The sequence below is a fragment of the Tympanuchus pallidicinctus genome, unplaced genomic scaffold (genome assembly GCF_026119805.1).
Source record: "Tympanuchus pallidicinctus isolate F22 unplaced genomic scaffold, pur_lepc_1.0 scaffold33, whole genome shotgun sequence".
Classification (NCBI taxonomy): domain Eukaryota; kingdom Metazoa; phylum Chordata; class Aves; order Galliformes; family Phasianidae; genus Tympanuchus; species Tympanuchus pallidicinctus.
In genome coordinates, this window is record NW_026294751.1 from 1,127,399 (window position 1) to 1,153,179 (window position 25,781).

At 45.5% G+C, this 25,781-nt stretch overlaps 1 protein-coding gene across 2 annotated transcripts in view; it reads right to left on the reverse strand.

The window, feature by feature from the left end:
• Positions 1 to 22,980, reverse strand: part of CSMD2 (CUB and Sushi multiple domains 2) — a 230,522-nt gene extending 207,542 nt beyond the window's left edge. The window contains exons 1-3 of one of the 2 annotated variants that reach the window (XM_052698617.1): positions 22,675 to 22,980; positions 22,276 to 22,531; positions 4,283 to 4,499 (exon numbers count right to left, since the gene is read on the reverse strand). In XM_052698617.1, the coding sequence (XP_052554577.1) occupies positions 4,283 to 4,499; positions 22,276 to 22,432 (374 nt within the window). In that variant the 5' untranslated portion in view covers positions 22,433 to 22,531; positions 22,675 to 22,980. The remainder of the gene's footprint in view (positions 1 to 4,282; positions 4,500 to 22,275; positions 22,532 to 22,674) is intronic. The other variant, XM_052698618.1, reaches the window with a different exon arrangement.
• Positions 22,981 to 25,781: the final 2,801 nt, after the last annotated feature.

Below are 25,781 nucleotides of genomic sequence, written 5' to 3' on the forward strand. Positions count from 1 at the left end.
TTCCCACTATCGGACATTCAGTAGCAAAACAACTTTGATAAGGCAAAGGAGCAATCCCAGGAGAGCCATTACAGCTCCCACCTTGCCCATGTATTTTACCTGGAGCACCAGTTCTGGGCACTGCAGGATCTATAGTCGTAAATAAGATCACATTCAGAGCTCACAACACTCTGCTTCTGCTGTCTAAATGCTATTAACACTCAGCCTGAAGTTCTCGTGCTCAAGAAATGTTTAGATGTTGTACTACAGGACACGCTCCAGTGGGGAAATATTGGTGGTAGGTGGAGTCTTAATTAAATCTATTAGACGTTACCTAATTATAGGGAATCCTTCTGCGCTCAGCTTACCTTAATATGAAGCAAGAGTCATTGTCAAGGATTTCTAGTAGATTGTCACCCATAAACACCATTAATCAGCAGTTTAGTGGGAAAACAAACCACTCATGGTTTGGATAACAGCGATGCTTTAAGGCTCAGCCACAGAGAGCCCCTGCACTGAGCACACAGCAGGAACAGCCGTATCTGGAAAAAATTCCAGTCCAAAAATCCTCCTGCCCCAATTCCACCGTCAGCTTCCATCACCCATCAGAAAAACATGACCTAATAGAAATAGAGAACATGAACAGCCCTAAATGCTGTTGCATTTACCCCGTTAGCTCTCCAAAACTTCCAGATTTCCTTGCACCAACTGTCCCTCTCATCACCGCTATCTGACAGTTCTAAGATCAAACAAAATACTGCATCTTGCAACCAATTAAACATGGCCAAAGAGATGTTTTTTACCTGCATATTGTTGACATTCTTCCCCTCAACAAACCACTGGTACATTCTATTTGTCTTTCCTGAATATTTTAAGAGTTTTTAGAAGGAAGAGTACAAATCTGATTTTCTCACCCATCAGTCCTACACCGAGTGTAAACCCCATAGCTTCCATCACAAAAAACATGTGAAAAAATGACTGACTTATTGAATACATTGGAAACACACTTTCCCATCATCTTAATTACTTGAAGTTTCAGGCCTGCACTAAGTTAGCAACTAATTAAAGATTCTTACATTAAGATCACCCTCCAAATCATCAGCATCAGACGAAAACGTTTGAAGATGGCACATGGCCTCACTTCTCTACTTTCTTTCTTTCTTGTCAGCTACTGTCTGGTTATGTCACGTCCCCACAGTCAGATATGAAAAGGTGCAAAGCAGCTCCCAAATCCCACAGCAATCTGAGATCCAAAAATAACTCCAAATATTCAAATTTCAGTCAGGTCTCTGCTGAGCTGCTAAGCCCAGCGCGGTGGGAAAGCAATCAGGAATGGAAGCTGATTGGAGCATCCCCTGCACAATGGCAATCAGCGAAGCACAATGGGAATTCACAAGAAGTGTTCTTGAGCAACTGCAGCTTTCAGATCCGACCTCCAGTGGCAGTTCAGGAACTCAAAGGATGGGAGTTTGGGACAGCTTGGTCTGGTGAGCACATGCAGCTCAGGAGAAGGAAAGCCACGTGCAGCCCCAAGAGAAGTTACGAATCTGATGGTTGAGAGCAGAGCTCTGCTATGCAAGCCAAGGAGAGAAAAATCTGCATCTTTCCACGTTCTCAGGATCCAAGGAAGATTCTGCTACAACGGTCCCTGCTTGTGGTGCTGTCACTGATAAAAGCCCCACAGTGAGGGGAAAAAGCAGAATCATTGAATCAGGCTGAAGAAGCAAGGGCTCTGAAGCAAGCTCCCATTCTACCAACCACAGCAAAGTCATAGCAAGAGATGGCAAGATTCCTGCACGTCTAAATTAAGACACTGGAACACATTTAATATTCACATACTCATCACAAACACGCAGTGCAAATTCCCTAATATACAGTAAAGCAGTTTATTAGCAAATGTCTCATTGGATTAAGTCTGCTCTTATTCTATTAGGCAACTTTCACACCACATTAAATTGCATGACAACAGGGTGTTTGCCAGCACACGATGAAGGCAATCATTAACCCTTCCTTAGGAAGGCACAGGCAAAAGGCATAGGTGTGACACTGAGCCATCAGACTGGAGGGACTCTTAGCAATATAGGCCTGAAATGGAATATCAGGGTTTAGAGAAAATTGTAGCATCCTCCATCTCTCAGCACATCAACACGTAAACCACTCATTTATACCCAGATCACTCACTTCTCCCAGTCAAGACCTACTGAAATAAATCAGCGATGCTCAATAATACAAGCTTGAGTGGGAGAAGCAGGGAGGCACGGTTCCTGTCTTTGTTAACTGTTTTGTTCAAAGGCCTTGAACAACAGTGAACAAAGCAGTTACCTTCTCTATAGAAACAGCTTTTCTTTCCCTTTTGTATGCTTGCTTACAGCTTATTATGGCTCACCTCCTGGTAGCACCAGCTTTGATGAATGATGTGTGGTCATCCATCTTCAGGTGCTGCAATTCAGTGATGAATAGAATACATTTGGAAAGCAGTCCAAGAAAAAAAAAATTGATAGCCAAAGGGGAAAAAAAAATTGAAGAAAGAAAAAAAAAAAGTCCAATGTTGGGCAACAGCTTCAGAGCTTAATGAAGTAAAATGGATGTATGAAAAAATATGAGCTGAACAAAGAGATCAGACAGGAAACAGCACAGAGGAGCAAGCTCCAGGTTTTGCAATCACTAATCTAGAAACATACGGGAGAAAACACAGGTGTCCATCATGTATGAGCCCAAATCTCATTTACTTCTGTAAGCCCCCTGCAAGTGCTTTCAGTTCTCTAGAAAACTTCCACAATACCCTTTTCTGTTTATTTCACTTTCCTCCGTGGCACACCACCACCTGAATGCATCACCCACTCATTAGAGAGGAAATTCTCACGTTGCTTTGTGCTCCTGCAAACTTGCATATGCTTCAAGTCGTGCAAAACATCCATCAGTGATGCAGAGGATCTGATTTGTCTCCTGCACCTTCCCCAAAAATGCAAGTCCACACACTAAAAGGCAGCAGCCAAGCTGCACCTCAGAGGTTTGTTGTACCAATGGACTGTATCACGACGCCCTTGCTGGTACTTCAGACCATAACATATCATGCTGAAGAGCAGCTCAGGGCAATAGCTGGGCACAGTTATTCTACTGCGTCCTACTGATTTACTCCACCACGACCCCACTTCTGAATTCATTCCATTCATGGATTTTGCTTCTTCAGCAGAACCTCCCACTGACACGCAGAGGGCAAAAGGAAACAGCTGGCACTGCTGATGAGCAAAGCCATTCACTGGGGTGCCTCCAAGGGCAAGAGGTGCACGTAAAGTTTCATCAGCAGAATTATACGCTAGCTGTGGGCATCCTTCATGTAATATGTGAAGCAAAGCACTACCTTACCTTCTGCTTAAGTGATGAGGTCCCATAATTAAGATGATTCTAAAGCATGGTTGCTGGATGAATATTTATTTATATAACTGTACATAAAAAGCTGGTTTTTCGCCAGTGTTTCTAATTCAGATTATACAGTTGTGTTGGAGAAGATACTGAGGTCAAAGGGCCCCTACTGAAATAGTTTGAAGTAAAACTTCCAGAACTGTCCACGTCCAGCATCCCAACCAGGATTCTAACACTAGATGCCACCATTGGTCCCTCTCTGAGCACATCACTATCAGATATCAGCAGCAATCAGACACCACATCACACAACAACAGTCATATTGTCCACAACATATAGGAGTCATTACTCCTCCGAATGGAGGAAACTGACATACCATTTAACAGCTGCTATACAGTAATGCATTATTTTCCATAATCAGCCTCTCGTTAACTTTTTATTATTTCAGGATGGTACTCTGAAGTCTTAGAAATCAAACTCCATGGAGGGTCTTCATACTAAACTATTTTACTCGATAACTCCTTACCCCGAAAGATCCATCAGTTCAGTCAGAAGTGAAAGAATATCACCCCAGTCCAGCCACAGATTCAGTAATTTGGCTAATTCCCCACACAGCATTTGGCAGAGATATAAACTGAAGCCCATTATCCATCCTCCCACTCAGAGAATCTCCTTTGGATTGAAGGAAGCTCCTCTGCACATTAGCTTTGCTTCCCTCTTGCTCCATTTTCTAATTAACTTCTCTGGATATCTGGAATGACTTTTGATAAATCATTACTGTCAGGCATTCAGAGAAACATATCAAACTTTATCAGAGATAAGAAAGCAAAAAAGCTGTAAGAACTGCTCATGAAGAACCCCAGTTTACTGCTGGATGCATTTAATCCTACTGGCAGAAATAGGAATAGGTTTATAAACATCTCTATAATAGACAATATACCTTGTTCTCAGGTTCCCCTGCTGAGGCAGTCCATCGTAGATAGATAATACATCAAAATCTTCCTCTAATGCAAAGGACTGGAAAACAAGCTGTATCCTGTTCTTCTCCTCAGCAGTGATTGTCCACGTGCAGTTTGCATAATTTGGATATCCATACGGAAAGCCTGGACTCTGTATTGTCCCATTCGGGCCATGCAAAATGTGACTGCAGTTCTGGGCTGGTGAAAGAGAAGACAAAAGTACAAGTCAAATGGTGCAGAATACAAATCCAGCATCATCTCCATTGAAACAGGTCATGCAGGATTCTTCCCACTGAATTTATTCTTCCCCAGGCATTCTTGGTCATGATGAACACACCAACATAGCACCTGTTTGTCCCCCCTGTGTGAGCTCAGGCCCCAGACAATCTCCTGTATTTAAAGCTGTGCTCAATCCTTACATCCCCCACCTTGTCAAGGTTGCCATGACTCAGGTGCAGACCTAGCACTTGGATTTGCTGAACCTCACGAGTTCACTGGGCCCACTGCTCAGCCTGTCAGGTCTCTCTGATGGCATCCCGTGCCTTGGGAGCACTGACTGCACCACACAGCTTAGAGGGTGCAGGCTAAACACGCAGCAAACATCTGCTGGGCCACATTCCTAAAGCACTGCCCTGACTCCACAGCTGAGGCAGAAACCCCATCCCACATCCACCAGCTAAATACTTCAAGCCTCCCTTCATCAATTTTTCCTTCCCCAAAGCACTACCTGTGAGCACTCCATCCCAAAGATAAAGATCGACTGCCATGATGCACAATTTCCGGATAGATGAGAGTTTTTTTCTCTCTCTCTCAAGGGAAACTAGTACATAAATATGTGCTGGAGACAGCCCAAATGACAAATTCTCCTTAGTGCTTTCCTCTCTTCACTGCTACTTTACCAGAATGTCTTTTGAGGCACAAAGACAAATTCACTCATACAAACTTGGATATCTCTTTGCAGCTGTAATGCAATAATCTTCCACTCACCCACACTAAAATGAAACTGCAGACAGTTTGCAAGGCAACTGCTGTGAAATCCAAAGCAAAGTTTCACCTTTATCCTACAGCCAGCAGACCTGCAGGTCAGCACTGCTGTCGTGTGGGCTGGCTTTTCTCATGGATCCTGCCTTGCTTACCCTGCTTATGCATCACCTGAGTTGAAATGAATCAGAGTAGAAATTGCCTCTTTGATTTCTCACTGCTTTTTTCAAGGCAGCAATGGCATTTACACTTCTGAGGGCCAACCAGCTACAGGTAAAGAACTGCAGAGTAAGGCTCATTAAAGCCAATTACAATTAAATTGACCTACTTTGGTGCAAAAAATGCTTAGTGAAACTTGTCTCTGCAGGATGGAGCTCACACCTTCATGAATCTAAAATGGTTAATCATATTTACTACCCAGGGACTCTTTTTGTATCATGTTTATTACATCAGCCAGAGTTACGACAGCCCAGTAATCCGCAGGGGACTGAAGCTGAGCTAGGCACATAACTCATTAACAAGGCCAGACTCCAGTACTTTGCATTGCTGCAGCACCTGGCATCTGCCTCTCTCAGTGCAGTTTGTCAATATAAATGAATACAAGAGTGAATCCTTCCTCCCTCTTTCACCTTAGCTCCACTTCCTTGCAGGATGTGTAAGCCAGGCGCCAGCACAGGACTGAGAATGGCACAGAGGGGTAAAATTCAGCTGGGTTTGGTTTAGTGCCTCAGACGGCCAGACGTCCATCACTTCCAGTCCTCCAGAATTCAATCACAGCCTCTTCTCTTCACCAGACTGGCACACAGTAGGCAATGCGGCAGTTGAATCTCTAGCTACTGCACATGTTTTATCTTAATTGTAAGTAAATATCATCAGAACAATTTAAGGAAAGGGGGAAATTAAAGAGCCTGTATCTCTCCTTTTCCTGATGGTATTAAAGCCACCAGCACTGCATGAGAAAGGAAATTCAAGGTCAGAGATGCTGCGTTCCAAATGTTTCCAAGGTCACAGGAAAGACAACAAGATTTAAGATCAATACAAACTTATGCTATCCTTGCATAATTAGTGATTAAAGGAAAGAATAAGGCCTCAAACCTAGCTGAATAAAAACAAATACATAAGAGAAAATTAGGACGCAGCTCTGTGACATATCCAATCAATCTACTGAAATAATTGCGCGTTCATGATTCTGACCAAGATGCGCTATGCACATCGCTAACAAAGCTGCTCACTGCAAAGAAAAATTAGTTTTCCAAAAGCTGACAATCTGAAAAGCAATATATACTTAATCAACTGTGATAGTAGGGAGCTTCGTTTATATTGGACGCTGATGGAAAAGTCAGCAGGCACGGGAAAGAGATCCAGAAAGCCCAAGAGAATTTATGCATGCTCTGTAATTTGTTTTCAGGTATGAGTTAGCTCAGCTCAGGCTTGACTGACAAAACCTTATCTGAAGTACATGACAAGGAAACACACCATTTCTCCTCTGAATACTTGCAGAAACAATTCTCTTTATCCCTTTGGCCCAGAAGCACGAACAAACAGAGAGGTTTGAAAGGACAATGCCACTCAGCGCAATGCAGTTTCGATGAATTCACCTTTGGCAGAGAACATTCCCTTCACTGCCCCCCACTCCCTGCAGGCTGACACACACCAGAACAACCCCACATCTCCCTCTCCCTCTGCCACTCTTCATCCAAAAGCCAGAACAAGGATGAGAAAGGTGAACGCTGGCAGCGAACGGCTCGGCACCAGCATGACGGTGTAAATATTTGTGTACATCTCCCCCTGCTAATGCTGTTACTCACAGACTCCCACTTTCTGAAGGTAAAACACCAACATGAAACTCATCGGCGGAGATGCGTCTGCGGGCAGCTGTCCTATTTTGTGATGGAGATGGGCAGTCTGAGAACAGAGCTAATTCCAACCCGTGCTCTGCCAACGCAGCCTGCCATTTTCAATTCTGGGAAGTGGTTTATTATGAGGGTGTATCTTTTTAATGACTGCATCAGTGTAATTTTATTGCGGCAGCGCTCGGTTTGTAGACAAGGACAAAAGGCTTGGCACTGCTCAGTGGACAGAGCCTTTCAACCAAAGAGATCTCAATTGGTGGAAGAGGAAAACATCACAACCCAAAAAGATGCATTAGTGGCAGGATTGGGGTTCTGCAGAAAAGCATCTCTTCCCAGCAGCACAACCACCACCTCCTCAACACAGAGCTTAAGGCAGCTTCACCCCGCTCAGCTTGCAGCACTCGGTTTCACTTCTAGGCCATATACACAAGATATACATATGGATCAGCTTCACTTCTAGTCCATACACACAAGAAAAAGGATGAAGCATTTACCTTGCATGATGTTCACAGAGGAACCATATTTCTGGCAGAAATAGGGGCTGCCTGCAGTTTTATAACGCACAGTTGATCTACATGCCACAGAACTTAACATGACTGGGCACAAATATCAGCCAAAGACAGCTCTGACTGCCTCCTGCTTGTTGAGCAGGGAAAGCTGCAAACCCCTCTGCATGGAACCCATCAGCCTCGTGCCAAGAGAAGGGCAGAGCGCCCCGAACTCAAAAACTGGAACTTCTGGTAAGAATGGTAGTAATATAAGATGCAGTCTGATGGTAAATGTACCCATTCCCTGTACAAAAGACAAAAATCCAAGGCTGGTTAACATCTCCCACCTACTTCCAGTTCCTTAAGCTTACCAGGCTGGATCTGGTAGAAATCAAAGCAGCATTTTAACTGCTCAGATGTACACGATATTAAATCTCTAGAATGCGATTCTTAGGAGAGAAGAAAACAGAATTTACTTCTGAAGTATTTCCTAAAATGGAACTCCATGCCCTTTGTTTCTCAGCAGAAAAAAAGGAAAAACTAATTTAGCTAACATTGATGTATGGTCACTGCACAATTCAAGGAACAAATATCAAACCATATCTACTGAGTTGCTCTCAGTAGTAGTGGCTGCTGGTGATACATGGCTGCCTTCTCCTTAATGCAGCAGTGCTCCATATTGTCAGTTTCTCTAGTTATTGTTACTTAGGAGCAAGTGTTTCTGGTCTGTGTTGTTCCAGCCGACTCAAGGAAACAGACTACTATAAAATACACCTTCCACCATAAAACTGAAATCCATACCCTGCAGACGAGCACATTCCCTTCCAGGCTGAAATGCCAGGGCCAGATTCTGCTCATGCATCAATAACTCCCCAAATTTTTCTATGTACTGCTCAGAATCATTCACCTTCACCACATGAAGATCTTCAAATCAATTTTTTCTTTTTTTTTTTTTTTTTAATATATTTTTAAGTGTTGCTTGATCTGCCATCTAAGGTTAGAAAAAGGCCCCTTTTCCTAAGGTTTGTTGTTTTGAATGATTTATCTGACTGTGCCTTCTTACAAAGCAGGTTTCTGGATCTTTACAGACTATCAGAAATCAGAACTAGTTTACCCATAGGCTGCCTTTCATTCTCTTGTTCACACAATTCAAGTGAACGCAGAGGGAAAGTACCTTCATACTTCATAAATTAAGCCCTGTTTCCCTAAGCATTCACCTTTTCATAGTTTTAACTTAACCTGCAGTCTAATATCAAAGCCCAGAGGGTAATAAATAATGCAGAAACATTCCATTAACTATAACTTTTAATCAAAAGCCACTGGATTCAAGAACATCATCAAGGGGATGATTAACATCTCTGATAGCCAGTGCCTTTTTACTGTGAACACACGAAATGAAGAACACAAGGGCAAAGAGCACACATTTTATCTGAATCTACCTCACACCCCTACTGCCAAGTCCCAGAAGGAATTACAGCATGGGCCTCCAATCCAAAGCAGGACACGAGTTCCATACTACAGCAGATTTGCACAGTACTGTGGGGATACCAGAAACCCAACACACCATTCCCAAACCCAGCTAAGTCACCCCTCCAGTCCCAAGGCATTACTTCTTCCCATCCAGCAGTCTCTCAGTCCCATCACCATCTCTGTGTCCCACTTAGTGCTGGCTCAACAGCTTTTCCAACACATCTTGGAAGCGACGCACACATCCGAGATGCAGAAAATCCCACACAGAAGGATGGCAGTTCATTTTTCCCAAAATAACAACCTACATAATATCATAATATAATAATTCATTATTACACAATAAAGGCACCTCCACTGAAAACGTTGAGGACAACACATCCAAAACGCTGGAAGTACCGTCATAGATGAACACAACCTGCTCACTGCTTCCTTGTTCAATGATATTTCTGAGGCCCTGGCCAGGTTCTAGACTCCCCAAGCCCTTCCACAGCTGTCTGAAGCCAAGAATCGGCCAGAATGCTGCAGTTTGGGCAGAGACTGAGCGGATCACTGCCCCATTCATATAGAAGGCAAACTGGTTGTCATCCCTGCTTGTACATTCCCCTCCTCAGCACCAAGCTGACCTTCTCCCTTAGAAGGGAGGAATAAAAAAGACATAATAAAGCTGAAAAGATTTATTTTTATATTTCACGATTGAACCTCAAAAGGGCATGCAGTTCCAGTAGCAAGATCAAAGGAGTTCTGATACGCTGTCTTGAAAAAATAAAGACAACATCCCATTTCGGGGAACATCAAAAGGCATTGCAGGGCAAAACTTAAATCACAAGAACATGACAGTGCACATATGTCTGTCTTACAGCTGCACAGCAGCCCCTGACATGTTGAGAGGCCAGAGACTTCAACTGCTGGAATGTAATGCCTTGTTGGGTTAAGACAAATTGCTGCAGTGAGTACATGGGTCATGGCAGCAGCTGCCAGATCGTCCCCCGAGGCTGGAGCTCCCTGCTTCTAACAGGAGGACAGGGCAGCATGGCAGCTGACCTGACACAGGCTGTCCCCTGCCTTGGAACAGCAGGGACTTCAGGCTTCAAGACCTTTATCAGATTTGTATTTTAAAAGCAGACTGCTATCAAAGGGGGACCTAAAAAAAATCACACTACCCGGGGCATAGCTGGTGAGGACTTGAGCTGTACTGTGAACATGGCAGCACACCTCCCAGTTGGGTTATCAGAGACATTACTGTGCCACGCTGCCTTCCCCAGGTGCGTGCTCTATCTTTCTCAGCTACTTTAGAAGCACTTACCCCAGCAGATTTATATACCACTTTATTATCTGAAATGCTTACAATCTAAACAGAACCAAAAGCAAGCTAGAAAACAGGACAGGCCTTTAGCAGAAGATTTGTACCAGCGTTTCAGAGATGGCACAACCAGCAAAACTACATCATCTTGTGTTAAGGGGCTGCTCTAAAGATGAATCACTGCATAAGTAGATAGACAAAATGATGTCAATATACTCTGTTAAACACAGCAGGAATACATCTACTTTTAATAATCATCTAAGAAAATCCCTGCTATTAATGCTAAATAATCTAAGCAGTATCAAAGTAAATGGAGATGTCTCTGTTTATTAAAGATACATAAATGATTTTTTTTCCCTCAGTATTTTGTACCAGCAATCTTAAAACCACTGTTCTCTCTGAGCAAGCTGAAGTTCACTAGCTGGAGGCAGATGGGACACACATCCCTCCGTACACATCTGATCCAACAGTGCGACAGCAATAGATGCAACGTCAGCCAACATTCCCAGTGTGAGTAAAACAGAACTTTGTTTGGCCAACGCTGACGAGGAACCTGACTTACTGCATTACCAATTGCACACCTCAGCACCTTTTAGTCAAATTTCAGCTTTTCACCACCTTCCCTGGAAACACGGTAACAACGAGCATCACAATGGCTGCTGCTTCATCTGGAAACGTGTGTAGAACAAAGCAGAAAGATGGGTCTGCCTGGAGCACAACAGGAGAGATTGTTTCCACGCTCTACTGACCCCCCGAGATGACTTCCAGCCAGGCAGTTTGTTGATGCAAGGAGTGTACATAGAAAAAGAAAACCCTGAACCTTTTAACAATGAACAAAGAGCAGGAATCCCATCAGCAAGGGCAGTGCACTGCAGCTCAGCCAGGGAGCAGGGCTTGGCTTCAGCACAGCTCTGCTGAGGATGTGCCACGCTGCTATCTCTGCGTACCAGTGTGAAACCAGAGCAAGGGATTCTGTTTGAGATTCCTCACGTAAATGGGGAGAGAGTGGGAGGAAATGTTTGTTGTACAAAGATCTACATCACGCATCCAAACTCAGCGGTACGGCTCCGAGCAGCATTTGTGGCTGGTGCTAAACAGAGTCAGGACATTTGACAGCCCCAGCTCCAGGCTGTGCTCTCTGCAAAGGGACTGTGCTCCCCTCCAGTCCTTCGTGATCTCCTGATGAAACTGAGGAACTCACACAGACCATCCGTTATGTGACATCACCTGCTCAGCTCTGAGCGCTATCAGTTATCCCAAATTCAGCCCCAGCGGCTCCTTCTCAAGGGATGCAATTTTCTCCCTTCAAAACTTTCCCTTTCAAGATCATCTCTTAATCAATTCTGACTGCTCCCTGAGCACCACCACTCCTCTACGTTGCCATTGTCAGCATAATAATCACACCAAGCACTTATACAGTTATTTCCATCTTCAAAGCCCTCCACCACCATTAACCAATTAATGCTTATTCTCCTCACGCTGCCTCCAGTGTGAGTAACAGCCTCACCAGGTTCTCCCACCACTTCCCTTCATGGCTTTTTGGTTGCCCAGATATCCTTCACAAATACCACAGCCAGTCTCACGTTGCTCAGCTTTGTGCCATTCTCCTGCAGGTTGGTGTTCTACACCTGACAGTTCATCTCAGCTCATCACTGACGTGGAAATCCACAAGGAAACCAACCTGTCAAAAGCATCTGCACAAAGCCCAGACTTACTCCATTCACAGGCAGAATTTTTACTCTCTCAATTTTTAAGGTGCTAATTAAGATCTTATGACCTGCAGTACCTGTGGTGTTATTTGCCTTATTAGATATGAAGCATCCACCTGTGAAGTAAAACGTCCCCTTCAAGGCCACCAAGAAGGGAAGTTGTCCCTGGAGAAACCTTTGGCCCAGCTATGAGTTCCCCCAATAATGGCAATTTCACTGTTACAACGATGGAGAATTAACAGCCCAAAGGGAAAAACACACTGGGTATAGAGCCTTATTTAGAAGAAAACCTGCCCCATGCTCACATGGAGTTGCAAGCTTTTTCTTTTTCTTTTTTTTTTTTTTTGCCTTCCCACTATGTTTCCACTTCTGGCTTAAACCTTTAAATGTCAACAGAGCAACCTGGTTATGTTTTCATCTGTTTGTAATTCCCTGGAAAGCCAGGAGCTGCACCAATCTGTGAAAGCTTGTGGTAATTGCAGGGCAGCCACCGGTCCTTTCCAGCACCAGGAGCTCAGAAAGAAAGGAGACAGAAGTTCTGTAGGAGAAAATGACACAGAACAGACTTCAAATACTCAGCTAAAGCCATAACCAGCAAGTTAGCTGTCAGTAGTGACCAAGATCTTACGCCTGTGGGTAAAAAGTAAAACTAAAAAGCCCTCATCCTGAATAAGCACATCCTCCACTTCATTCTTCTGCTGCACTCAATAAAGAAATGTGCTCTACATTTACAAGTGCATTGAGATCTTCCAACAAAACACACTGCCAGGCGTTTGCATTATAACAGCTTGCTCTTCTATTATTGTATTTGAATTACAAAAAGAAGCAAACAGAAGGCAATTTCTCTAGGGAATTTTTGTTGGGACATAAATCCATTTTTGTATTTGATTCTGTTAGCAGCACTTACACATTCACATCCTTTAAGTATAGCTGTGCTTCATATTTACTACCAAATGCCTGCTTCTCACCTTGGGCAATCAATGAAAGTCACCAGAAATCCACACTGCACAGACTTTACCATTCACTTTGCCAAATGAGCCAAAAAAACCCCAAAAAACCAACACCCAAACCAGAAGAGGCGACACAGATGAATGAAGTACAAGCTACCAAAGGTTCCTAATGAAGAAAAAGCAACATTTGAAACCATTTCAATCGTATCCAGAGTTTCATTCCTTTCACACAAACAACAGTTTTCAAAGTCCATAATATTATACCAGCAACCAATCTGTACTCTGAAACTAAGATACCAGGCTGCTTTATCTCTTGTTCTGACCCAATTTAGAAAGCTTCTCACCAACCTGACACACCACGTGCAACTCCCAACGCACCTCCATACAGTCGCTGTGTTCTGTGGCCTCCATCCATGCTAAGCACCAAAGTCTCAGAACTTATTTCCAGTATATTGTACTATTTTATTTTTCTTTCAGCTTGTCCATTCATTTAAAAACTCATTTTCACTCTCGGACTTTCTATTTAATCTTAGTTTTCAATCCCAAAAGGAGATCAATACCTTTCTTCTTCAATCTACATAGCTCTCAATCAAAGAGTTAACAAGGGGTGAATTGCATCGACTCCTAGGTTCAAATTGGGTATTTTTTTGTAAGAAGCCTCATTTGCTAAATGCAGTCATGGAAAAGGAAAAAACCTGCCCACAACAGCCTTCAGCATCAGGTTCCTAGAAAAACAAAATTAAAAAATTTTAAAAAAAATTAAGGTTATAATTTGTTCTGTAGTTTAAGTCTGTCGCAGCACTTAGTAGGAACAAATACAAACCCTCCCATAAAACATCATTTTCTGGAGCACTTGAAATTCAATGAATTAACTCGCTGTTGCTAAGCTGACTTCCATCAGTTAGAATTGATTCAGCTATTTATGAAGAGCTGTTGACAGCAGCATGAGCTTGCAGGACCGTTTCTGATGCCTTCGTTCTGGCCAAAGGCACAGCAACCACTTTCCAGCACGGAAAGATCTGTGGGTCTGAGACATCAGCACAGAGCTACCACAGCTGCCTTCACCACCAAGGCCCAAGAATTTCATTCAAATAAATAAAAAATAAAAAGCCACACAAACCACAATGGTTTCACTGTGCTTCAGCTCCTGGCTCTAAGCAAAACAATGTCTGCAGCTTGGGGAACATTTCACACACTGTTCCCTCAACAAATGAGTACCTGCCAGCTTTTTTAGAGGTGTTTTCATGAAAACACCCTGCCAAAACACTGGGACTCCAACACAATTGCTTCACCATCATCTTTCATGAAGATGAGAGTCATCATAGCTTATACAAGCAGAGCTGGAGCCCTCAGGGAAAGGGAGAGCCTCTTCAGCTTCTTCTCAGCCCATCCCAGGACTGGTTCCTATGGAGGCTGTGTTAAACTCAGCTTTAGAAGAAATCCCAGCGATCAGGGAGAAGTCCCCTACCCTTCAAACGCTCATTATTTCAGCAGGTGGACGCTTCTTTTCATCATTAACACAGAGGTTTTCCAAGTGGTGCTTAACTTTAATGGAAACAACCCAGGATTGTGGCTGACAGATGTGCAGGGTCCACAACCAGCATCTAACCTTTCCATAATGGAGACAAAAATACAATCGAGGGATATAAACAATACGCTGCACAATGCAGGCAGCATCTTGTAAAATGACACTGGCTTTGGGAAAGCTCGTTATCCTTCTGAGGAAACATTTCTTTTTTGGAAGGATAGATGTTTTTCTCGATATCATTATTCGGTGTATCAAATGGGAAAGGAATACTGAATTGTGCCTTTGTTGTAGAAGAAACGAGCTGCCATTTTCTGTACCTCCAGCTTGGCAATGGCTGCTCACCAAGCATCACATCTATCTGACAAAGGACCAGATCCTCTCTGGCCCTGTAGCAACTAGAGGAGGAAAGAATCCTGCTGAAGATAATGGAGTGACAAATGTGAAGGAGAAATGGCTGAGGAACAGAACAAGACCCAGAACATCCTTACATTTTGAAACTGTGAGACTGGCTCTTTTGCAAGATGCTTAAAACGCCAGCTAGAATTGCTCATTGCAGCTCAAAGAACAGAGAAAAAGAATTCCCTTCACAAGCCATTAGATCTCAAGCTTGGGAACACACCAGTTAGAAAAGCAGAGTGAGGCAGAACTGGAACAATATGCAAGAGATTACACAACCAAGTTCTTTGACAAACTTTCTATTACAAAAAAAAAAAAAGATGAAAAAAAATCCATCAAATGGCTTCCAGTGCTTTAACTAAATGTTCAACTACTAACAAGAGGCACCCTGACTAGGAAACAACTTCTCTATTTCCAAAGTCCTTGAAACTTCCACTTCCATCACACATTGGGTAACACTGTTTTATCCATTCTGTACAAGAAGCTGAAGCTCACGCAGACTGAACAACTGCTTTGCAGCCAGTGAGTTTGCAGAGGGTTCAAACCTCAACGCCCAGCCATCCTCCCCTGTCAATACTCTGCTTTTCTCAGTATCTCATTCCTTGATGCTTTTGGCAAATTCTTCTGCAGGTCTCCTACCCTCCATTGGAGCACATGTAAATGCTGTGCTGCAGTCTTTCACAAAAAAAAAAAAGCACAAACGTGGATACAGACATACAAAAAAACCCATGCAAGTAATGCACCACAACCTACAGAAAGAGCCAAGCAACCCGGGCCGGAACAGAACCTGCATCACATTCCTGACTTTTTGCCATGAGCGCTTTATTTCTTGAAGTTCAGCAGCAAACAGACAACTTCCACCTTAACATCATTCCCAATTAATCCCAAATTGTACGTGAAATGATTGAATTCACTCCATGCAATCAAGGGAGAGAACCAAGAGCACAAAACCTGTGAGGCTAATCAACAGAGCGCAATTTGTATCCGCTGAAAGCCTATCACAAACAGACCCGCATCTCTCCGCAGAATAAATCTGTAAATCATTTCAGGATTTTGCAGATTCTGCTCACCCCCACTTACAGGGATGGAAGTGGAACAGAAGGACAAAGGCTTACGCCCTCAAGGACTTCCAGGAGCCACGGAAAACAGCAGGAATTGGGCTGCGGTGACTTCTCCAAGTAGAGAAAGAACACAAATAACAGGAGAGCACTGAGCCATAAAATCCCCAGTGGTGGGCAGCTCTCTAGCTGTGATTAATTCATCTTTCCAGTCTCCTTATTTCAGTGCTCTTGCACCTCCTACAGCACCTGGCTCTGGATGCTGGTGGGGCCGTGATTACCAAGCTAGACTGGGGCAGAGAGATGTCCTCCTTGGTCCACATCTGAGCTGACAGCCTGAGAAGCAGCTGAATTCCTATGTTAAAAGCAACACGTGTGGCACAAAAACAGGTGGATTGAGCCTAAATGAAGCCATTTCATTAGGACGGAACACACTTAGCATTCCAGAGTGCTAACAACAGCCGGAGGCCAAAGGAACCAATCTTTTCTTTCTTTCATTTTTAAATGTCCTGGATAAAGACACCTTTATTGATATTCATTGTTGTTTTATCTGCCTTGAAATGGGAACTGCAGACATTTTGATAAATTGATTGAGAAATTGTTCTGTTTCAGTGTAACTACAGTAAAATGCCTTCACATTCACGGTGCAGATACAGCTGAGACCTCATCCTCAGAGAGAAGACATCTCAAAAACATCTCCTATCCCAGCAGCAAGAGGATGGCACTTCTGTGCTGCAGTAACAGCAGGAGAAGACCTCAAGTTGGTCCTCAGCTCTGCTAGGAACATGCTGGCTGACCTTGGGCAAGGCTTTCTGCATCAGGTCTCACCTCATCCCCACTGTGCACTTACAGGCAAATGGACTGATTTTTTCTGCCCAGTGCCTTCACTTAAAGGGTTAACAGCAAAGCAGGAGCAGCAATGGTTCACATGGAGAGTGGAAGGGAAGAAAACACCTGCCAATAGGAATATAATACGCTGTTTATTTCCTTCTTATTACAGATGGAATCTTGCATGTTGAAGTCACCACAAATTACTAAGGCAGAGGCACAAATGCCAAAGAACACTGAAGTACACCAGGCCTGGGTGAGAGCTTGGCAGTGCTATTAGCAAGCCCAGTCAAAGGTACAGATGAGTACAAAGCTGTTCTCTGGTGGTGCTGGTTGCCCCTCACACATCACCTCTAGATGCTGCACTGCTGTCTCCTCCAGTCTCTGCAGTCCTCTAACACTCAAGAGATACATTTGGGATTGTTATCATTTGGATTGCTGTCTTCTAGGCAAGGGCTGCCTCCAACATTATGAACACATAGGTTACGACCTCTGCTCACCCACAGAGCTGCAGCAGTCACCATACTACAAACATGTTGCATGGGTGTCACAGAATCACAGAACATCTCAAGTTGGAAGGGACCCATAAGTCCCTTTCAGTGACATTCCCCTTCCTTCACTCTCTAAATACCATAGGCTTGTCCCCAAACCTACACATCAGTTCATTTTCATGCAGATTTTTTTTTTTTTTTTTGCAGTCAATAACACGGAGAGAATTTTTTTTTAATTACTTTTTTATCACACATCTCCCTGGCAACCATAGCTGCTCCAGACCTCACAGTTACAAATCTTCCTGCACTTCTATGAGAGCCATAGCTCACCACATCTCCCTGCACAATCATCTGGGCCTCCCAGCCATGACCAGCAGCAACAGCCCCTGCTCCTCCTCCCACCAGCAGACAGCAGTGGCACACAGTGCATCACAGCAGCGATGCCTGCATCTCAGAGACAGGAAATTACTGCAGTCACTCCTGCAAGGGGCTGAAGCAGGGCATGTAGCTCAGCCTGGGAACACCATATTCAGTCCACTGTGAAGCAATGTAAGAAAGCCACAAGTCCAAAAACCCACTGTTCCACTTCCACACAGGGCAGGTGTAAGGAAATAGCACACAAGCTCATTGCAGCACACTGTCTCCATCCTGGCCGTGTCCATGGTAGCAAAGACTGAAACGGAGTTAATTTGATTTCTTTAATCAATGGGATTTTCCCAGTTACACATAAACCACTATCAGATCAGTCAGCCACTGCATAGCATGGCAGAGGCATATTTATTTTGCAGATTACTGCACTGCATCATGTTTATAGCAAGTAAAGTACATTGATTTCCATAATTGCACTGTACTTCACTCCTCCAGAAACACTGTGTAAACACAGAAACTATGGGGGCTACCATCACTGGAGTGTTGGGGATTTTATGCATCTCTATCTAGATTTCTTTGAAAGCAGTGTAAGTACCTACATCTGAAAGTCTCTTCTTGTCCCTGAAAACAAATCATCAATGAGGCAGTCACTCTTGTTTAGGAAAAAGCATTCTCTACAGCAGGAATACAACCTATGATATGAATGCGCTATCAACAGCTCAGCTACACCTTGAGCCCTAAATCACCTTGGCAAACACACATCCACTGGGATCCACGGCAGATTGCCTGGATCACATTCCCTGAACCCATTTTGACAGTTGCCTTCTTTTGACAGAAACTCACAGACAACTGGAAGGCAGCCACCAAGGATCAGCAGAGCAGACACCCACCTCTGTACCACTGCAGGCTGGGAACCATCAGCCAGCTGAATACAGAATTTCCCTAGGAGGTATCTGACATGACAGACCGGCTCTGCGGCAAGGAGAGCTTGAGCCTGGATGTTCTTCAGCAGCACCGAGAGGCCACGACAAAAACCAGAGTGATGGGCAGTGGGGAGCCACATAGCACAGGAAAGGCTCCTGTACCCAAAATGATGAACTCGATCAGCACAAGGAATGAGAAGCCAAAGAATGAGTGAGATCGACTGCCAAGGGTCACATAGCAAGGCAGCAGCACACACTGCAGTGCCCCTGGTTCCTTCCCCTGTGCTCCCCTACCTGTTATGTGGGCTCATGCTTCCATGGAGAAAGCCATGACAAATGCAGATATTCTTCAGGAAGAACTCACGAGAGCACCAACCTCCATGGACAGGTAAGAAAGCTCAGTGTGCACCAGTCAAACCAGGTACACATGGACAGGCACACAGAAAGGGAAGGATTGGGCCAATCCTACCCAACTGAGGATCACACCCGTGTCACCCCACTGTGACACACTGAAAGCATCCAGCCCAGGCCAAGCATCTCCTCCACCGCAGTCCCAAAGCCAAGGAAAGAGAACTGCAACACAAAGCCCTCTGCTGTGCCCACCCTCCCCAGGCCAGTCTGATCCCAAGCAAAGAGCTGCACCCTCTAAATGTTTGCCAGAACCACCTCCCCCTCCTGCAACAAGAGGCATCAGCAAGATATGAATGAGTAAGTGGGAATCATTCATTCCATTTAGCACTGATATCCACACTGCCTGAATGCTGGTAGTAGGACTCATATCAAAACGATACGCTCAGCTACTATCATCAAATACTGTCGTTTCATTGTGTGCCACAATCAAATGTAATCACGCTAGCGACTGTTCCCTTCCCTCCTACACAAACATCCATCCACTGCTTCAGAGTTAATATCTCACATCCTTACCCCCTACAAAAATAATCTGAGTGCTTCACTTGCTTCCCTAGCAGAGCAACTATCCCTGAATCACTCTTCATCCTGTGCAGATTAGAGACAACAAAATAAAAGGATGGTTTACAATGGAGATACGTACACATGCATCAAAATTCATAAGCTGCTTCCTATTCCTCAAAGGAATAATTTGCCAAAACTCTTTTCCGTCAAGAAAAACAGAAAATTACAGTGGGATAAAATTGGTGAGACCACATTTCAAGCCACTGCAACTTTCTGTTACGCAGCACAAAACAAGATGTTGACTAGTAAAGCACAGTGTGAATAACGACATCGAGACCTCCTTCACAACAGTCCTTCAAGAGAAACTGCATGTGTGCACCAAACACGCTCTGCCAATGCACAATGCACCAAATGCCCCAGTGCCAATGCACAGCTCATTACCCAGCAGGGAACAGAAACATTCTTATTAAGACCACCTGTTTGCACCATCGAGAAATTTCAGCACAAGATGCACTTTGTTGCTGAGAGCACATACGTGAATCAGTCTGCTCTCAGCCAAAGACCTCTCAAACCCAAATGCCATCAAGTTAGCACACCATCAAAATAAGAAAGGGAAACCATGAACCACTTCCTCTCCCATCAGCTCCCATATTCATAATGAACTTTGAGGTATGGTAGAGCACCTTCCTGCAGCTGGTTCTGCTCGCTGCACAACAGGAGCTGCCTCGTCTTGCTTCCCCATGCGTCTGAAGGAAGCACCCACAGCAAACAGCCATGTTTTGGAAGGATGTTGTCAGGCAGCAGAACCGCTGTCAAACACAACTGATTTGATCTCAGGAGGATTTCTTTCCCTTATTTTTTTCAGCCGGCCAGACCCACTAACCGGTAGTTTTTATATAAATACATACAGCTCTACTGCCACACTATGGGTACTCGTGGTTATTACTACCCACACAAACCCCCAAAACTGGCGAGATCAGAACTGAAGTCTCTGAGGAACTTTGCTCTACCAAGGATCACTGCCTGCCCACCAAAGGGAACACTGAGCTTCCTTGCTGGGGTCAGGCCCCAAAACTGCACTGGGTTCTGCACTGAGGTGGCTGTGTTTGCCTCGTGGCAAACTGCACTGTGGAGCTCCTGCAGCAGGGCAGCACCAGTTCCAAGTGGAACCTTTACCTTGACAAAAAGGATCATCACTGGGATTTCAGAATGTGGTGAAAAAGAAGAGCTTGGAAAGAGTCCTCATCGACTGACAGCTCTGATTCTGATGCAAATTTTAAAAACAAACAAACAAAACAAAAACATGGCATCTGAAAAGCTTCTGCAGATTTACTTGCAGAGGAAAAAAAACAGAGCACTGACCAGGGGATGAAGGCATCAAACAGCACTCTGAATGCAGGGATAGAGCTAGGGGCCTGGAAAGAAAAGATTAAATACTGAGCAAGCAGGTACAGAAAGAAGCCTGGAAAATCTAGTGTGAAAAAAAGCTACAGATAGCCTGAAAGAAGGAGAGAGAGCTGCAAAAACCTGACATAATAAATCTTCTTTAGGTATCTCTGCATCATTCTATTCGTATCAGAAAAGCACAACAGAAACTGCTGGAACGGTTCTCCCTTGTGGATAGGCAAAATGCTCCTGCCGAAGAAAGGGGACAAAAAATAATCACCAAAAATAAATACTCATCCCTAATTATGGCTTGTGGGTTGCTGGGTGGTTCCACCTCCTTCCCTAATAGATGCTTCCCGTTAGCACAACTCCTCGGGTCCACTGCAAGAGCACTCGGGAGGAACAGTTAATTATTCTGAATCTCTTTGGAGAAAGTCTGTCTTACATAATGAAATGAGTGTTGCATTCTAAATAACACGAGGATTTATTAAAAAAAAAGAAAAGAAAAGAAAAGCTTTTATACACATGAACACACACAAGCATACATTCCTCCAGCCTAAGATGCAGCAGACAAGACAAACATTACTCAGAAACTCTTGGAAACCAGGGCACAGCAGCGTTGAAAGAAGGCTGCCAAGCACAGCTCTCCCACTCTTCCCCCTCCCACATACACAAAGACAGTCCCTAAATATTTGCTGTTTGCACCAGAAATAAACTTCAGTCCATAGATATCCTTTTGCTACAAGGTCAGCTGCAGAAAGCGGGGAGGAGACGAGTGCACGCTGCCCCCAAATTGAAGTCTCCTTCTTCCAAGTCAATACATGCATTTCCCACAAAAATCACCACGCTGAGGCCAAAGAGCTCGTCTTATCAAGTTCAAATGCAGGGGGGAATAAGAGGAAAGTCCTTCCATTTCCATTCAAGGAGTGCAAACCTGTTTTATCAGCTATGGTCAAATGCTGTGGGTACTGAAATAATGAATTAAGATGCAAGGGAAAGACAGGGGGAAAGCAATGGCATTTCTCTACAGTCGTCTTGCGTATCACACAGCAACCGTGCACAGATTATTTGACCCATCAGAGATGGAGAAATACTACGGGGTTCTATGTGGTATTACATCATTTGAGGCAGTTTCTCTCCAGCCTCTGGGTGCAACAATCTTGCCTGAAGAAAACTGAACACTCATTCAACACTACAGGGAAGCATGTGCTGACATACAAACGCATACACACACACCAGAGTCCCCTGGAAAGAGGATTAACAGCAGTCCCAGGCTATAAGCAGCAAGCAGGGAAATGCCCCAAAGTTACCAGCCTTCCCCAGCACACTCACCGTTCGCAGAGGCAGCCAGCAGCCCCACGGAGAGCAGCAGCACCCGGCTCCAGGAGCTCAATTCCACCGTCATCAGAGCCAAGATCCCCAGTTTTCCCCAATTCCTTCCGATGCTGCAGCTGCATCCCGGCCGGTCCCATCCCAAGGAAGGTTGCATGTCAAAGGGCGGCAGGAATGGGGCGTGCTGGGGGTTGGTTGGTGGCGGATTTTCCCCCCTTTTTCTCCCCCTTTGCGATTGGGATAGTCCTCGGCTCGGCTGGAAGAAGAGGAGAAAGGCAAGAGGGGGGGGAGGGGGGGGAGGAAGGAAAAAAAAAAAAAAAAAGCAGGTCAGGCTTGCGATTTCTTTTTTATTTTATTTTTTTTTCAGCTCAGGGTAAAAAAAAAAAAAAAAAATCCCACCGCATGGAAGGCTCTGAGCTTCTGCAGCTGGAATGAACCAAGTGTGGCAGCAGCTCGGGGAGAGGAGAGGCGAGGAGAGGAGGGCTGGCTCGTCCCTCCCGGCGGCTGTCTCCGAGCCAGCTCTCCGGCATCAGCGGCGCGCAGCCCCCGGGGATTTATACTTTTTTATTAGCCACTTGATTAATCGCTCCTGTATCTTTGTTCTCCTCTTTCCCTAAATGCTGGGAGGGGGCTCGGGGGCTGTCATGAGGGGCTGCCGTGCAGTCAGCGAGCAGATCCGCTTCGCTCCTGCTTCCTGGACCCAGCACAGTCCTCCCACCAGCCCCCGCCCCAGCAGCACCACCGCCAAGCCGCAAATTACGTTTTAGCATCTTTAGGCATTGTTTTTTTAATGCACGCCACAGGTTTCTGGCGTGGCAGCCGGGCCCGCAGCCCCCCATTTTGCAGCGAGCACGGCGTGCCCACGGACACACGTACAGCATCTCTGCTACGAGGGCATCAGCCGGGGAGCAGCGCAGCCCCCTCCACCCCCCCTTGTAAACAACTTGATGATATTGACGCGATTTTGGTGATGAAGCAAAACGCAGAACACAGAAGGGCCACCCCAGGGCTGTGAGCCGTCCTGGACACCGGAACGAGCCGTGCCCTTCCCCCCCGGGCACCCTGCTGCTGCTGCCCCTCTGCGGGGCTGAGCGGCATTCTCCTCTCCCCTTCCCCCCCCCCCCTCCTCCTTGTTGGTGTTTTTTTTTAAGCGTCTGTTAGGACATTTGCCCTACGGCTGCATGCAAGATAGGGGGAAAAAAATGCTGTCTTTAAAGACACAGTGAGGAACTTAATTATCGTGGCAATGATGCGCAGATCTGTGGACAAGAAAAAAACAACAACTACGTGACCCTACAGCCTTACAAAAAGGAGAAAAAAAGCACCCTCAGAAGTCGTCAGTTCTCCCCCGCCCCCCCAATTCCCGGCAAGCTGCTGCCTAACGACCGCCCATCGGCCAGCAGCAGCCCCATCCCGCAGCACCGCGACCCGCACCCCCCCCCCCCCCCAAACCGACCCGGCTCAGGGCCGCCCCCAACCCCCGCCCCGCGCTGCGTTTGCTGCAGTTGCTTTGCTGCAAAACCCCCTTCTCGGGGCTTGTTCCGGTTGCCCTGAATGAGCTTATTTGACAGCTAAAAACAAATTATATCGAGGGTTCACAAATCTGTCCCTCCGCCCTCGGATCTATCCTCTCTCTCGCTCCCTTTCCCTGTGTCCCCTCTGCATTTGAATCCTTCCACTGCCTACACTGTGAGCCGATGCCAAGAGCCAAGGCAACCAGTGCTGTTACATGAAAGAGTTGCTTTATGTCTGATTAAACTGCAGTGTCCTATTCAAATAGACCTTATTGTTCAAAGGCACAGATCCAAATCGAAAAGGATCAGAGAACAGGGTACCACACTTGACAGCTCTATACATTGCTTCTCCCTTACACAGCCATCCACCTCGATCCCCCACCCCCAGGCTGTAGCCGGAGATGCGACTTCGTTGCTGCGCACAGCAGAGCGCGGCCGAGCCAAGGGCTGGAGCCCCGCACCGGGAGCAAGCAGCCAGCATAATCGAGGCATTGAGGAGACACTGTCCTAATTTATTCCTGGGCAGTAACGCCATACCTATTGCAAATGAAGGGCTCCCAACCAGGCAGGATCCCACACCTAGCAAAGAAAGCTTACTCGCTCTTTAAGAAAGAAAAAAAGTATTTTATCTGCCAAATGGACAGCGTGATGAATGTAGTAGAATCCATCACCATCACCAGCATCTACCACTACAACTCACCTCCCCAAGGAGATGCTTGCAGGTTCTGCTTAACAGCCCACTTCTGACCTCTGACGCTCACTTTGCATCTCACCTTCGGGGTGATTTTGCAAGGAGTCCTCAATGGGAGGAGAGGGGCATCATTGGGGCTGGGAAGTCTGCAGTCCATCCAGGCCTCAGATCAGCCTCCTGCCTTCAGACTATGTGGCAGATATTCAGCCAACTATTTCGTACTTTGTGTAGCCCAAAATACCTCTTCCTCCCAGCCCGAACAGTAAACTCTGTGATCCCTCCCAATGAAATTAGAGCAATTGTATTCCTGGTTTAAGGCAGAGAGCTGAAAGCTCACAGATAGGAACCACATCCTCACAACGGCCTCCCACAAGAAGAGCAGCCTAGAGCTTGGCAAGGGCACGTGTCAGTACCAGGCACAAACACCAACCCATATCCCTTAGGCTCTCCTTTCTCTCTTCCCCCCCAATGCAGCTCACAAACACAACCCTTGGTGATCAATGAGGAACCACAGAAGGCATTCGCACTTGGAGAACGATGCCAAAAATGGAGAGTTTCACCACTAGTAATCTGGTACAGGAACGCAAAACATCTTAGTAACTACCACACATTTATTCTTTCTTAACCATATCATCACTATTAGTAGGGAGAAAATAACATTTATCTGGGCAAAGCCATGAGTTAACAGAGCCATGCGCTCTTCAGAGCTTCAGCACCTGCACATCAAGTAAGAGAGGCAGAGCTCCAGGAGGAGGAAGAAGGGCAAAGGACAGCTGAATGCCGACCCTGGAAAGACAGGAATCTAGTTACAGGTTTATTAGAGGGAAAGCTCCCAGCTGTGCCAAGGACAAGTGGGTTTTTGCCGTTACCAACTGCCAGGTCCTGGCATTCCATGGTTGCCACGGCTCTTCTTTCCGTTTGCAACGTACACAAAACATCGTTCAGAAAGATTGCCTGAATGCAAAGAGGCAGAAGGATGCTCAGTGGCACGGACAGGTTTTCAGCCCCAGCAGTGAAATCAGAGGGGCCGTTCCCACTGGGGCCATTCCCACGAAACATCTGGATCCACGACAACACACCCCAAGACGGGCTGGACAAAGCCTGCCACGAGATCTGGAAACGCGTGCAGAGCCTCTCCTGGGATCTGCAGCCCATCGTCTGCACGGATCCACCTGGTCCCCCATGGAGCAGGAATGGAGCCCACAGTGGGTGAGTGAGCCAGGCCAAGGGGCTGCTGCCTTCCCTTCGGTGCCCGGCTCAAAAGAGCCCTCATAACCCCTAGAAACAGAGAGCTGGAGCAC